The 15,618-nt window shown below is 42.1% G+C and overlaps 1 protein-coding gene across 1 annotated transcript; it reads right to left on the bottom strand.

Annotated features, from left to right (window-relative positions):
* Positions 1–785: 785 nt before the first annotated feature.
* Positions 786–13,652, bottom strand: LOC125296721 (myosin heavy chain, fast skeletal muscle-like). Its single transcript, XM_048246790.1, has 39 exons — positions 13,449–13,652; positions 12,831–12,974; positions 12,590–12,746; positions 12,276–12,303; positions 12,066–12,177; positions 11,874–11,966; positions 11,704–11,767; positions 11,497–11,595; positions 11,285–11,388; positions 11,024–11,162; positions 10,795–10,913; positions 10,212–10,361; positions 9,904–10,074; positions 9,504–9,813; positions 9,221–9,318; positions 9,036–9,123; positions 8,761–8,878; positions 8,553–8,676; positions 8,294–8,430; positions 7,925–8,180; positions 7,489–7,731; positions 7,226–7,402; positions 6,962–7,107; positions 6,787–6,877; positions 6,303–6,692; positions 5,862–5,988; positions 5,368–5,486; positions 5,050–5,246; positions 4,772–4,955; positions 4,402–4,567; positions 4,141–4,265; positions 3,679–3,987; positions 3,335–3,538; positions 3,047–3,172; positions 2,789–2,959; positions 2,545–2,649; positions 1,916–2,011; positions 1,696–1,830; positions 786–1,208 (listed from the first exon to the last, which is right to left on the bottom strand). The coding sequence occupies exons 1-39, from the start codon at positions 13,650–13,652 to the stop codon at positions 1,185–1,187; spliced, it is 5,850 nt and encodes a 1,949-aa protein (XP_048102747.1). The 3' UTR covers positions 786–1,184.
* Positions 13,653–15,618: the final 1,966 nt, after the last annotated feature.

Below are 15,618 nucleotides of genomic sequence, written 5' to 3'. Positions count from 1 at the left end.
TGAAATGAGAATTCTGCTATATTTTGAGCACTCTGCTTTTGGACGTCTAGTACGGGTGTTTTTTTCTTTGGAAGGAAAATGTCCTCTATGGGTGTATTGCTACAGAATATTGTTTTGCTTTAGAGCCGACACCATGGAACAAACAAAAGTATGTGCTACTTGGCTCTGTGCATGGCATCCAACATCAGAGGGCAAAAACTCACACAAGGGACACAGAGTGACCTCCAGAGCAAAGGGACGAGAGCGCATGATAATCCTCTCATAAGCATTTAAATCAGCCCAACATTTCACAACACGGTGTAAATGCTGGATAAGCCACACATATGATGGAGAATGGAACTTGAGCAAGGAGCCCTCAAGTTCAAATATAGCCAGAAGTTTATCCCTTAAGTGCAGCGTTGCTCTGCGTGCAGTCTGTGAGAAGGAATTGGGCATGGCAGTGAGGTTATCACTATGGAATGGAATTATATAGAATTTTATGTAGCTTCATTGTGTATTTACAGAGTAGGCTCCTACATCTGTGGCCTCACACATCTTGAAGAGGTAAGGTGATACTGCTGAGTGGGTTTTGTATGTGGTGTCATTGTGAGCATTGATTAAAATACATTGAAAAGGAATTAAACAACACAAGGGTTTTGCTACGGATATGGTACTTAATTTATTGATAGATTATATTTTATTTGAGAAACTGAAATGGGTAAAGGGGTTGTCATTAATGGTTGGTAAGGTTGAATGATTTAATGAGTGTTGTCTTTTATCTTCATTTAGTTTCATTTGAGGTTTAAATGACTAATATGACTAGTACAGCATTCAGTAAAGTATTATTGGTGGAGAAATTCAAGGCACGCAAATCAACAAATGTAATACATTCAACGTCATTATTTGATAATACTGTAGCTGGCATTAAGTGTATTCCATGTGCATATCATGTGTATATGGGCATTCCGCTGAGTTAGACTCATGCACAATATAGCACCCTTTATGAAGTGAGATCATTTGTTTCCATGTATTGTGTGAAAAACAAGAGCCTGCAATGGGTTTTGACAACAACACCAAAGACAAGGGCTGTGTCATAATATCTCCATGTCCTGATGATGCTGAATATAAGATTACACACGCAATACATGAACATTTCCTCTCTTTTTTCTTATTCATCTTATCCAAAGATATTATCTCTGTCTCCCCTACTCGGCTGGGCCCTCTGGTGTCTGTCAAAACAAAGAGAGCACAACAGCAATTAAGAAACCCCATTAAAACAACACCATCATCTGAGGTCTTCTAACAATGCCATAGTAAATAACTCATTGAAGAATTGTTCTAAGAGCACTGAACAAAATCACATTAAACAACTGAAAGAAAGTACAAGTACAAAGTGTCCAAAACACAGATTGTTTTATTTTTTTATGTCTGAGAGATTTTATTTTTTAATTGTCTGTTGTCAGAATGCCTGGAAGATCTGTTTTCCTTTAATCTACAACATTATTGCTGTTAATTCGCCTGTAAGGAATTTGATGTTTGACAGTGATTTTGACACTGAAACTGAAAAGGACTGTTTTATATGGGATAGAAAAAAAATAATTCAAAATGTAAAAACCTTTTATTACTGTGTAGTATGTAGTCACTGCTATTACCAAAAAGGTTGCATTTTGTATATGCCAAAAGGTGGAGGCCAAATCTACAGATATCTCCACTCACCTTGGGTCCCATGTCTCTGGTTTTGGCTCTCATCTTGTTGACCTGGGACTCTGCGATATCGGCCCTCTCCTGAGCTTCCTCCAGCTCATGCTGCACCTTCCTGAAGCGTGTCAGGTGAGTGTTGGCCTGCTCCTCCTGAAAACATATAATTAGGGTAAAGACACTGGCTAAATAAATAGGGTAACATGGTGTGTCACTTGTGTGTGTTGGGGTGTCTTACAGCTTCTTCAGCTTGTCTCTTGTAGGCCTTCACTTTGTTCTGAAGTTTATCCACCAGATTCTGCAGTCTGTTCACGTTCTTCTTGTCCTCTTCAGACTGCAAGGCAGCACAGAACACATATAGTCCCCATAAAAAAGCTGCAGATTTCAGGCTCAAAACATTTATTTTATTTCTCTCTTTTTACTTCAATCATCTCACAGATCTGTCTGATACAAGCCAATTTGAATGGCATATTGGTATCATATTTAGTAAAATTATCTATTTCTTCAAAAAATCCCAGATTTTGTCTATCATTTCAACCCAGCAGAGGACTAGAAATGCATTAGGACGAAAAATTCAGTAATTTGTAGAACAGATCTAGCCTGGTTAAAACCAGACTCATTCACTGTGTGAATAGACCCTGTGGATTGTGAAACGTTTCCAACACTTTTTGTTGTCTGATGGAAACGTTTTGTCACAACGTGAATTATGGTGTTCCAGACTAGTATCTCCCTGAAAGGAGATCTAGGTGGGCCTGTCCAGGCTAGAACAGACCAGCACCAGCATCTACTGTATACTGTAGAGGCTGATGTGCTGGGCCATTACAGCTTCTCTAGAGAAGAGCAGAGGAGCAATAAAATGGTTTGAACCTGGTAGGTGAGCTCCTTTGCCCTCCTCTCGTACTTGCGGACGCTCTTGATGGCCTCAGCTCCACGCTTCTGCTCTGCGTCCAGCTCGTTTTCCAGCTCACGCACCTGCGGTCATCATCACAGCAGGGTTTAAGAGGAACAACGCTGTCACACTCAGTAGTGCACACTCTCTCTAACCACCACACATCCTCTCAAACCTCACACTCTGCTGAGACACATAGTACATACGGTCACATACACATACCCTTGTTTCCAGTTTCTGGAGTTGCTTTTTGCCACCCTTCATGGCCAGGTTCTCAGCCTCGTCCAGGCGGTGCTGCAGGTCTTTGACGGTGGTCTCCAGGTTCTTCTTCATCCTCTCCAGGTGAGCACAGGTGTCCTGCTCCTTCTTCAGCTCCTCAGCCATCATAGCAGCCTTTATGGAGGTAATAATACAAAATCATTCATTTGTCATTTCCGTGGTTATTGTTGTGGGTGAAACTGTGAGAGACAGGAAACGTACATCTGTGATGGCCTTCTTGGCCTTCTCCTCAGCATTCCTGGCTTCCTGAGCAAAGTCCTCCATTTCAGTCTGCTGTTGAACCGCATCAGCCTCAAGCTTCTTCTTTGTGTTGAGCAGACTTGTGTTCTTAAATGAAAATTACAGTGTTGGCTTAAAATGACTGCCAGACTGACTGACTTGTAAGAGCCAAATGTTTGTTGAATGCAAACACTTCAACAGAAATAGCCTCATTAACATGGTCTCATTAAGTGGAACTTAGATACGACTCATGATTCCCATATGACCCACCTGAGAGTGCAGGAGTGCCACTCTCTCACTAGCATCGAGTAGCTCTTGCTCGGCCACCTTGCGACCCCGCTCCGTTTGCTCAAGGGCACCGCGCAGCTCCTCGATTTCAGCCTGCATGAGGTTGGCCCTACGCTCGGACATGCTAACCTGCTCCTTCATATCCTCCTGTCCCCTTAGGGAATCGTCCAGGTGAATTTGGATGTCCTTCAGAATTGAGAAAAACATGTCTTATTAGAATGATCTGTTCAGTACATTCGACTAGAATGCCATTGCTGTGTTTATCTTTTCAGAAGAAAACAAAAATGAATCAGAAAATGTATAACACTGCATGAGAGGCTTCATACCTTAAGCTGTCCCTGGACATATCTCAACTGCTTTTGTGCTTCAATTGCCTGGCGGTTAGCATGGCTCAGCTGAATCTCCATCTCGTTCAGGTCTCCCTCCATCTTTTTCTTGATTCTCAGGGCGTCGTTCCTGCTCCTGATCTCCGAGTCCAGGGTGCTCTGCAGGGTGTCGATGATCCTCTGGCTGCTCCTTTTCAGTTGATCCATCTCCTCGTCCTTCTCTGCAATCTTTCGCTCCACTTCAGACTTCACTTGATTCAGTTCCAGCTGCACGCGGAGGATCTTCGACTCCTCGTGCTCCAGAGACGCCTCAAAAGGAAATTAACATTATGATACAGCGCTACTGTTTACATTGAGCCTGAGGTCACCTTGTTCAAGTAGGAAAGAGGTAACGCATACAGCATAATGACATGTGCTATTCATGTCATAATTGGGCGAAAATGAAAAGGTGAGCTTTCTCACCTCCGCTTCCTCCAATGCTCCTTGGATGTCAGATTTCTCAGTCTCCATCTGCTTCCTGGATTTCTCCAGCTCATGGATACTCTTTCCAGTTTCACCTATTTGCTCGGTCAGGTCAGAGATCTCCTCTAATTAAGGTAGACAATCAGTGTCAGTAGAAGATTAAAATGTTCTTTTGTACTACAGTATATGAGGTTGTTGTGTCAATTAATCAATTACTGACTACTGCAACAAGTGCATTTGTAAAATGCTCAATTCCCTCACGTTGAAGGTTCTTGTTTTCACGCTTCAAGGTCTCAAGGTGGTCAAGGGATTCTTCATATGAGTTCTTCATTTTGAAAAGCTCGGTGCTGAGCGTTCGGGACTCTTTCAGAGAACCTTCCAGCTCTGCCTGGCATTCCTCATACTTCTGCTTCCACTCAGCAAGAACCTGCCATTAGACACAAATACACATGCTATTGTCTGCTATTAACAGAGTGAGAACTGCTAAAAATATCATTATCAGTCAAGATGCAAGAACTGCAAACATTCAGAACCTCTGTCCTGCTTACACATGGTATGTTCCTGAAATGTAGATAAGTAGATCTCCTGTATCTTCACATTTAAAAACTGCAAGTGGACATATACTGAGCACCTTATCAAAGTTCCTTTGCTTCTTGTCCAGGTTGCCAGCCAAGCTGTTGGCCTTTTCCACATCAATCATGAGATCTTCAATCTCACTCTGCAGCCTCTGCTTGGTTTTCTCCAGGGAGGCACATTTAGCGTTCACGGCTTCAATTTGCTCCTCTGCGTCTTGGAGACGTTGGGCAAGCTTTTTCCTGTGAAAAGGCGGGAAATTGTTTTAGCACTTCTGGCTTTATTCACGTAAGCTATGAACAGAACATCCTAAGGTTTTGGAGATAGTCGAATTACTTGGCCTCTTCGAGTTCCTCGGTGCGCTGGATGGCGTCCGTCTCGTACTTGGTTCTCCACTGCGCCACCTCGCTGTTGGCCTTGGACATGCAGCGCTGCAGCTCAGCTTTGGCCTCCTGCTCCTCCTCAAACTGCTCCCGCAGGAGGTCACAGTCATGGCGGGAGGACTGCAGACCATGGGCCAGGGCATTCTTGGCCTGTTATGTTGTACAATTAAATAGTTATGTGTTATCATTACAGATAAGAAGGGCATTTTTTCACCTGTTCCTTTGGATATATATTTACTACATTGTCTCTCTCATTGTATCTATCATTTACCTTTCCCTCTTCTTCTAGCTGTCTTTTCAGCTCATCTAACTGCTGTGTGTATCCAAGTTTGCCTCTGGTCAGCTGTGAGATGAGACTTTCTTTCTCCTCAAGTTGGCGAGAGAATTCCCCTGTGTAGCAAAAACATTTGTAGAGGAAAGGAAAATTCTAAATAAGATCGCTTCTTTGTGTAGCCTATTTCTCCTAGACACAATTGAGCTCAATTGAACACCAATGTATGATGTTGACTGTCTCATATTTCTTAAATGTATCTAAGAAATAGCCTTGTGTCATCTCAGGTCCAATAGCTCATGTTCAACTAAATATCTTAAAATGCTTAAAAAAATTGCTATTCTAATAGCAGGTCAGAATTCAGTATTCTCTACATAAGAGTCTATTTATTTCTGTGAAACAAAGACAAACAAGACTGTTGTAATCAGAAGTAATCTTTTAATTTTGGGTAGTCTTCCAGAGGACAGAGGAAGCTTTGGGGCCTTGGCCATTACCATTTTCAGTTTGCAGACGAGCTTTCTGTGCGCTCAGGTCGTTGATGTGCTTCAGGCCCTCCTCGTGTTTGGTCTTAATCTCACTGAGCTGGTCCTCCAGAGTGCGGCACATCTTCTCCAGGTTGATCTGTTTTTAAAACACCATGAGAAATCCATCATCCAGCCTCTCCAATCTGCTTGGTCAGGTCTGAGATCTTCTCTGATTAAGACCACCAATACCAGTTGTAGATTGACAGTTTCCTTTGTCCTGCATAAGGTTGCTGACTGGATTGTTTTGTAAATTTTTGCAACAGATGCAACTGTAGAGGCTCAATTCATCACCATGAGAAAAAAAATGCCTCATAATGTGCTTATTTTATTTCATCATGGTTTTGCAGGTAGCAGTGTTTAGTAAGATTAACATCATAATGGTATTATTAATTTAAAAATGTAGAATTCTACCTTGGCTTTTGCCACAGCCTCCACGTTGCTGGCCAGGTCGTCGATCTCCATCTTGAATTCGCTCTTCTCCTTCTCCAGCTTCTGTTTGATGCGCTGCAGGTTGTCGATCTGCTCGCCGAGCTCGGCCACGCTGTCGGCCTGCTTCTTGCGCAGGGCGGCGGTGGTGGCCTCATGGTGTAGAGTGGACTCCTCCAGGTCTCGCCGGAGCTTCTGGCACTCCGCCTCCCGCTTCTTGTTCATCTCGATCTGGGCGGAGGTGGCGCCTCCGGCCTCCTCCAGCCTCTCGCTGATCTCCTCCAGCTCCCTGGACAGATCTGACCGCTGCTTCTCCACTTTGGCACGGGCAGCGCGCTCAGCCTCAATCTCCTCCTCCAGTTCTTCAGTGCGGGCCTGAAAAGACAGAGAGTATGTTGCAGCAGCCAAAGATAAGGCAAAAAGTTCTTATTATAAAGTTATGATTATCAAAAAAAGGGCTTGTCATTACCTGAAGCTCCTTTTGCTTCTTTTGAAATTGAGACACCATCGATTGTTCATCCTCAATTTTGGTGAGCAGCTGATTTGTTTCAAAATCTTTTCTGGGAAAAAAGAACTCCTGCTCAATTGCATGTAGCAAGGACACATACCTACACCTATTGTATTTGCGCCAAACATGATCTTACTTCTTGAGTTTTTCCTCCAACTGTAATTTGTCATTCTCCAAGTCCATTACAGACTCTTGGGTCAGTTTCAGATCCCCTTCCAGTTTCCGCTTCCCTCTTTCCAGGTCCATGCGGAGCTTCTTCTCTTGCTCCAAAGAACCCTCCAACTATTTCACACATTAAAGTCCACTTCAAACAGTAACATTTATACAGTATATATCAATATAATCATCCATATTACAGATATAGACATAGATATACATAGAGAAAGACAAAGGGACTCACATCATCCACTTGTTGTTCAAGTTTAGTTTTAGCTTTTGTCAAGGTGTTGACTTTGTCTTCCTCAACTTGAAGGTCATCCAGAGTCTGCTGGTGGGCCTCTTGGAGAGCTTTCTTCTCTTTGGTCAGTTTGGCAATACTTTCATCTTGACCAGAGATCTCCTCTATAAGATTTTTCACCTGTAAATATTTTCATGGACTTCCAGTTAAAATCAATGTTGTAAATTGTTTCTGAGATAGGTTTAGTTGCGGTTTTCAGTATGCACCTTATTTTCAGTGGCATGTTTCTCCTTCTCCACTTTGGCCAAGGTGACCTCGAGGTCATCGATGTCCTTCTTCAGCTCGGAGCATTCATCCTCTAGCTTCCTCTTCTTGGCCGTCAGCTCAGCGTTGACCTCCTCCTCATCCTCCAGTCTCTCAGTCGTCTCTTTGAGTTTCGCCTCCATCTGTATCTTACTTTTAATCAGACCCTCACATCTCTCCTCAGCATCCGACAGATGCTCCGCTTCCTGGCAATCAGCATCAGATACAAAAAAAAGTAGAACAATTTAGGCAGCAATTTAGGTAAAAACATTATTTAATTAAATTTGAAATAAAAACTGACCTGAACATTCAGTATGTAAATGCTATGATATAAACAGAAATGTTACTAAAGTTATATTATATATTTTTTGAAGATTCTAGAAACCTCTACATGCTTACAGACTGGATCTGTAAGAGCAGGTCATTCTTCTCTTGCAGCAGAGTGACCATTTTCTCCTCCAGCTCCTTCCTCTTGGTCTCCTGCTTGACCAGGTCATCCTTGCATTTCACAAAGTCCTCCTTCATGGTGGCCATCTCCTTCTCTGTCTCAGCGCTCTTCAGCAGAGGTTTGATCTTGAAGTAGAGACGCATCCATGGCCAGCCTTTCACGTTCATGAATGAGCGAAGATTGTATTGCAAGGTATACACAGCATCCCTTTAAGAAAAGACAACAGAAAATTCTTGTAGACATTAAAAGTTTGCATTACTGCTGTTATCTACAGTGTAAAAACATCTAGTAAAACGTAAACGTGTTAGAGCTATAATTACTTCCTGGATGTCATCTTGGAGATTTCCAATCTCATGAGGTAGCCGCGGCACAGGGCTTGAGTGGACGTTACCAACGAGGCCAGCTTCTCGTCCCGCATCTCCTCCAATGTTCCCAGCAGACCTGCTTTGAAAAACACCTGCGTGTCCCCAAGACATTCATCCATTAGTCATTGTAAGAAATGTTTACACAGAGAAATGCATCATGACATTATTTTATCTTACTTTATGTTATATTTGGTGTGCTCTAGAATGTTCTTACCTTAGTGTGTCCGAAGCGATACTGTGTGTGATCAACATCAATGGATCCCAAAAGCTTCTCGGAAGCCTTCTTGCCATCAATAAACTGGCCTTCTGGAATGGCACTGGCATTCAGTATTCTGTACCTGTTTGGACCCATGAAAGCCGTAATGAGCATGACTCCAGAGGATTAGTTCCACTGGGAGTGAGCGTGCTCACGGTTCATTTACCTCTGCTTGAAGTCAGCATACAGGATTCTGCTGGGGAAGCCCTTCCGGCAGATTCGGATGCCTTCCAGTACACCATTACAGCGTAGCTGGTGGATGACCAGATGATTGTCCATTATCCCTGTCATGAATTCAGTAGGCAAACATAAGTTGGTTTTCCATCATTTGCCGCATAAACAGAGCGTACCAAAACTGTCTACTGAATGTAAGCAGCATTTTATGACAGACAGAGGTTCAGTGGTTCATTGGTGGTATATTCTACAATGCCTAAACAATACCTGGAGTTTTTACTTCATTGGGAATCAGGCATCGCACAAAATGAGGATGGGTGGATCTTAAGTTGGTCATCAGTTTACCCAGATTCTCCTGCAGGTAGTCAGAAGCCATGGGTGATTAATCAGTGACCAGTGACTTGAAAGGGCTTCAGTGAGTTCTGGACATGGGCTGTGTGGTGCAGGTTTACCCTGAAGACAGCTGAGACGGTCTGGAAGGAGCCGCCTTTCTTCTTGGCTCCCTTTGCCTTGGCACCACCCCCGGCGCCACCCCCACCACCACTGGCCTCTTCAGGAACAAGCCAACAATCCAGTCAATCAAAACCATCATGTTCATGTAACGTATTTACATCTATATTATCAAAGACTATGACCAAAATTATAAATAACAATAAATCTAAGTTAAATATTAATATTAATATGAATGGAGTTGGAGTTAATGCAGTTAACTCCTCACTACACAACGAATAGTACCTGCTTCTGCAGTGGAAAAGGATGCATACAGCAAGGCCAACAGCTTGACTGAGGATTTCTGGTAGAGCTGCACCACGGACTCGTTTAGCGGGTCCTTGTTCTTATCCAGCCAGCCAGAGAGGTTGTAGTCCACGGTGCCAGCGTAGTGCACCAGGGTGAAGTGGGCCTCAGGCTTGCCTTTGACAGTCTTGGGCTTCTGGAAGGCATTGTTCTTGCCAAGGTGTTGGTCATACAGCTTGTTTTTGAAAGAGGTATCAGATGCCTTTGGAAACATACACTCTTCCTCGAGAATGGAGAAGATCCCCATCGGCTGAGGAAGAAAAAACAAGGATGCTCATTGGTGCAAGGTTATAGAGAGAGGGAAATTAAATTATAGTTATTTAATGTGAGAATGTACTACCTTCTCTATAAGCTCAATGCAGGCAGCCAAGTCCATTCCAAAGTCAATAAACTCCCAATCTATGCCCTCTTTTTTATATTCGTCTTGTTCCAACACAAACATGTGGTGGTTGAAGAACTGTTGCAGTTTCTCATTGGTGAAGTTGATGCACAGCTGTTCCAAGCTGTTGTACTATGTGAAAATTAATGAAATACAAATAGTTTGAATTCCATCATTTCAGTATAGAGTATCACAGAGAACAGTGTCTAGTTAACAATAATCCTCATACACTAAAACCAACTATTATATCGCAAAAACAAAAAACTCACATCAAAGATTTCAAAGCCAGCAATGTCAAGCACGCCAATGAAGAACTGTCTTGGCTGCTTTGTGTCCAGCATTTGATTGATTCGTATTACCATCCACAGGAACATTTTCTCATAAACAGATTTTGCCAAGGCACCAACTGAGTTGACCACCTGAAAAGGGTGTATTGAAGTGAATCAAATCTCAACATTCAGTGCTAAATAAATATATTATGAACAAAAACCATTCTGTGGAATATACCATAACTTGACAGACTCTTGGGTATTTGACTAAGTGCTTTCATTTTCACATGTTACTTGGACATTTACTCCTTTGCTATGACAACTGGGCTTATTCATAATTTAAAATGCATGTAATTTTCAGCCCATGACAAAAATGTTTCCTTAACACTTCAAATTAAGCTGAGGCCCATTTAGAGTCCCATGGACAGAGCTATTTTCCAAATCAAGTGAATGGGGAGGCATACAGGAAGGAGCGGGATATGTGTAGACATCGGCCATATTGGCGTTACAAACTAACCCCATGCATTTTTATGGAGGATTCTTTGGGTGCTGTGTCTCCTCATTAGAAAGTCTCTCGGTTTACCTGTTGGACACTCTGTCCCTTTGTGACATACTCATTTCCCACCTTGACCCTGGGGTAGCACAGAGCTTTGAGCAGGTCGGCAGAGTTCAGGCCCATGAGGTAGGCGACTTTGTCAGCCACTGCAATATGAACATCCGAGGACAAAACATGTAGAAATTAACAGCAGACCAGACAACAGAAATATGACAATCACTACTAGGAACAGCAAGACTGGGAAGAAGGGTTCTACCCTCAGTGCCATCTGGTTCCGCCTGCTCCTCACGTTGCTTTTGTTTGAACTTCAAGTTCCCATAATGCATCACAGCTCCAGTCAGCTTGTAGATGCCTAATTTCTCATCGTGACTGAAGCCCAGGATATCAATAGCCGTCTTCAGAAAGAAAAATAGATAGCTGATTTATAATTTTGGGGCAATAAGGGATTATTATGAAAACAACAATAGTAAAGAGATACCAAATGCAGTTTCGTATGCAAAAGAAAACAAATACACACATCTGTGGCAACCAGCTCCTCCTTGTCATCAATGCTTGCCACTGTGATCTGACCCTGGCTAATCAATGGGAAATCATACGGGTTGGTGGTGATCAACAGCATTTCTGACATAGGTAAAAAAGACAGGAAGTAAGAGTGAGGATGGGATGACATGACGTCTATCTTCACTGCAGTAGTCTACTAAAAATAGGCATAACATCATATGAATGTACCAATGAGCTCTGGCTTGTGGTTTGTCATGATTTGATAGAAGATGTGGTAACTTCTTTCATCTGACAGCTGAAATGTCACTCTTGACTTCTCCAACAAATCTTAATAAAAAAAGAAAACGTGTAGTCATTGATTACCAGACAAGAAATAAATATTCCTGACAAATAAAATACTAGTAACAAATAAAATGGAATAGAGGAGAAACTTACAAGTTTCAATATCTGCGGATGCCAGTTTTCCTGTTGTTCCAAAGTGAATTCTAATAAATTTACCCTATTATAAAGAAAGACTTTATTTTCACTTTTTCTCTTCAAAAGAGAAGCATCAATTTGAAATGCTTCAGATCATTTTCAAAATAAAAAAATAGAAATCTACTCACAAAACGTGAGGAGTTGTCATTTCTCACTGTCTTGGCATTCCCAAATGCTTCCAGCAGAGGGTTGGCTGAAATGATTTGATCTTCCAGTGTTCCCTGGGAAAGTCAACATGTCTTGTACAGTACAGTACAGTACGGTATGGTTATAGGCCGACTTCCTCTTTACAACCGTCCGCATCAGTGTCCCTGACCTACCTGTATTTTGCCAGGAGCAGCCTCCTTCTTCTTGTCTCCAGACACTGCAATTGTTGCGAAGTACTGGATGACCCGTTTGGTGTTCACCGTTTTCCCTGCACCAGATTCTCCACTAGAAAATGCACCAGTGCATACATTCAGTGTCACCCGAACACTCAAAGCACGATGGATTGCAAACGTGTTAGAAAGAAGCAAATGAACATGACTCACGTGATCAGAACAGACTGATTTTCACGATCTGTTGAAATCATTACAAAGATACAAAGCATTTATTATAAAAATACTTGATAAAATACTGTACATGTGTCCAATATTATTGATATATTCATCATACAATCAAATGAAACTTCTCTGTACACTTCAACTTCTCGTCATAGTGATGTCATACAGATATTTAAACACTAATGATGAAGTGTGTGTGCATGTGTGTGTGTGTGTTTGAGTGTGTGTGAGTGTGACTGACTGTATTTGTGTCCATATCTGTATGTGAGTAGGATATCCTTGTAATATCCTATTGGCCTCACCTGTTAGCATGTTCTGGTATGCATTATCAGACACAGAGAAGATATGGGGTGGAGCCTCCATTCGCTTCTTGCCTCTGTAGGCAGACACCACCTCTGCACTGTACACTGGGAGGAACTTGTAGGGGTTCACAGTGACGCAGAACAGCCCAGAGTAGGTCTACAGGAAAAAGTCCATCATGAATTTCTCGTCCCATGTTAAATGTTCCTTAAAATTCCATAGCATTCCCAGGAAAAAACTTACGTAGATCATCCAGGCTGCGTAACGCTCTTTGAGATTACACAGCACAGATGGTTCGTTGAGGTAGGTCATCATGACCATGTCCTCAATCTTGTCATACTTGGGCGGGTTCATGGGGTGGCAGTCCTCGTCTTTAACGGTCACTGTCTGTCACACACAAAGACAAGGAGCAAACTCACATCAGCTGGGGAGCCTGAAAAGTTGTGGGTTCAATTCCCAGCTTCCACTGTTGTGCCCTTGAGCAAGGCACTTACCCTGAGTTGCTCTGGGGAGACTGGCCCTTGTAATATAATTGTAAGTCACATTAAGTCACATAAAAAGTGTTGGCTAAATGAACAAATGTAAATGTTATTGTGCGTTCCATTTGTACATGGTGACAGCTTGTGACAAACTCGTAAATTGAAATGACATAACTTTCAAGTCATCAGAACTCGCCATGAACTGGGGATCCATTGATTTGTACAAGTCCGTTTCTCATCGGATGACTTTAGGGAGGCGTGCCGTCGCGTAATTTTATGTAACTTCTTGTTTCTCGGTCATCTTACTACTCGTAAGAAGAGCCCTTCATACAAATGGAACACACAATAAATCCTTAGTGGAAAAGGAGGCCTGTGGGCTCACCTCCCCAGCCTCGGTCTTCACGGTTGCTTTGCCACCCTCCTTGCTCTGGATGACACCTTTGACGTACAACTCCTTGGTGTCAGGGACAAAGCAGGCCGTCCTGGCATCAAAGGGCCGGTTCTGAGCCTCGATGCGCTCCTTCTCGGGCTTCCGGAGGTAGATGGCGGCCGGGCCGAACACGGCCATCTCCGCATCAGAACTCATGATGACTGCTTCACTGTATAGAACATATGAATGACTTTTGATGTATTTTTGATATATTGATTTCTTTGTATTGACAGAGCTATTCACATTTTTAGAATTATATATCTAATGTTGTTATATTAAGATATTTTTCCCCCATACCTTCTCTTCAGTCAGTCCAAAGATGAATTACTTCAACACACAGAAATCTGCTGAAAAACACTCCAATTAAACATAAAAAAAATCATTTACAGTATTTACATTTTGAGTCCCGTTATATTAAAAAATGTAACAGAATGCCATGTCCCTGAATTCATGTGGAAACTCCATGAGTAGAATAAACGTTGGGGATCTTACCTCCGTCAATCCCAACCTCAGGGGCCTCAGTGTAAGAGGCAGAGAACCAGTGGTCCTTTTATGAGGATGAAAGTGCTTGTCAAGCGCAAATGCACACGCTATGTTTGGGCATGTAATACTATGCAAATCTTAATCAAGTCGCATTATCGATTTCTTCTGAGCACTTAAATCGGCAGTAGATCTTCAAGGGGCAACAGGATGTGTCAACACCAACAGGTGACGACAGTAGACCACTCTTGAGTTATTTTTACATGCCTTACATCCTTAAGACCCCTTCACTGACCTATTGCATTACCTATTAGCTGTTAAACAAGATACTTCATATTAAAAGCCTGATTCTGTATAGATAAACATCATGTTTTTACTGTCAAAAAGACAGTTAAATGTAATGTTGTGTGCAAATATTTTAGATCTATTAACATCATACTTACACACTCTGTATACAGTGCATATCTTGGGGCAGTCTTGTACAATGTAATTTAGGAGGATGAAAGGAACCTAGAGGTTTATTTGTGGAACTGACCGGTGTCACTTACCTCACCTATTCAACCCCTATATCACCACAATCCTCTCTCACCTCCACATTTTTAAGCATCCCCGGCTGACCTTCCTGACAGGTGCAACAATGCATTGTCTACAATCAACTGGACACATAAAGAATGAATGATGTTGTGCCCACCATTTTTATAGTGGCTAGAAATGAGAGACACTATGATCATCTCAAAATGTATCATCAATACACATACAAATCAAAATTGATCTCTTTATCTAACTAATGAACCTGGGGTCCTGGTTTAGGTTCATGCTGTGTCGGCCACTTAAAGTTGCTCATCAAACGACTTCCCCTGTGTGTGTTGTGCGTCAACAGCTTGGTGCTTTGTTGGAGCTGGGACCCCTGGCTCAAAAAGGCTTTCCACAAATCCGTTCCCAGCAGCGCCTTCCGTTTGAAGGGGCAGATGTTTAGTCCAGCTGGTGTTTTCTTTGCCCCGCCACAAATCAAAGGCTGTCCTCCGCTACCAAATATATCGCTGGTGCCAATGCAGACTTGACATAATGTGTGATTCTTGCATTGTGATAATCTGTCACAACTTTTGTTTGACATTCTGAAGAAGCATCTCAGTCGAGGACACAGACGGTACAGGACACCATGTGCACCTGTGCAGGGTTTATTCCTATTCTGGACATAGAGATGTCCAACAAGTGCATTTGTTTTAGCATTTTCCATTTAATTACTGCTACTATTTCAGTTCTTCATTTTCATATTTCATATTGATTCAAAACTACACACATACTGTACACACATACATATATGGACCAATAGGCAAAACATATGACTAAACCATCAGATTGAAATTACTTTTATCAAAATTAAATCAAACAAGATGTCTGAACTTGTAAGTAAGTGAACTGAAGGTGCACTGGTCTGCTATGTTCCTCAGATTTAATTAAGTTAGATAAAAATAAACAGGGCTATGATGTAAGTTGGCAGTGACAGTTCAGTTAATGAATTAATTAACACCTAATGACTTGTGGCTACTGTATTTCATGTGGTCAAGGTTGTTGATAGAACTGTACTTGCCATTTGTGATCAATGGCCTAAGCCTGCACTCAGTGTTTTAATGAAAAATCT

The sequence above is a fragment of the Alosa alosa genome, chromosome 6, assembly GCF_017589495.1.
Source record: "Alosa alosa isolate M-15738 ecotype Scorff River chromosome 6, AALO_Geno_1.1, whole genome shotgun sequence".
Taxonomy (NCBI): Eukaryota; Metazoa; Chordata; class Actinopteri; order Clupeiformes; family Clupeidae; genus Alosa; species Alosa alosa.
Note: the sequence above shows the minus strand (reverse complement) of the source record. Positions and strands in the feature narration are given on the sequence as shown.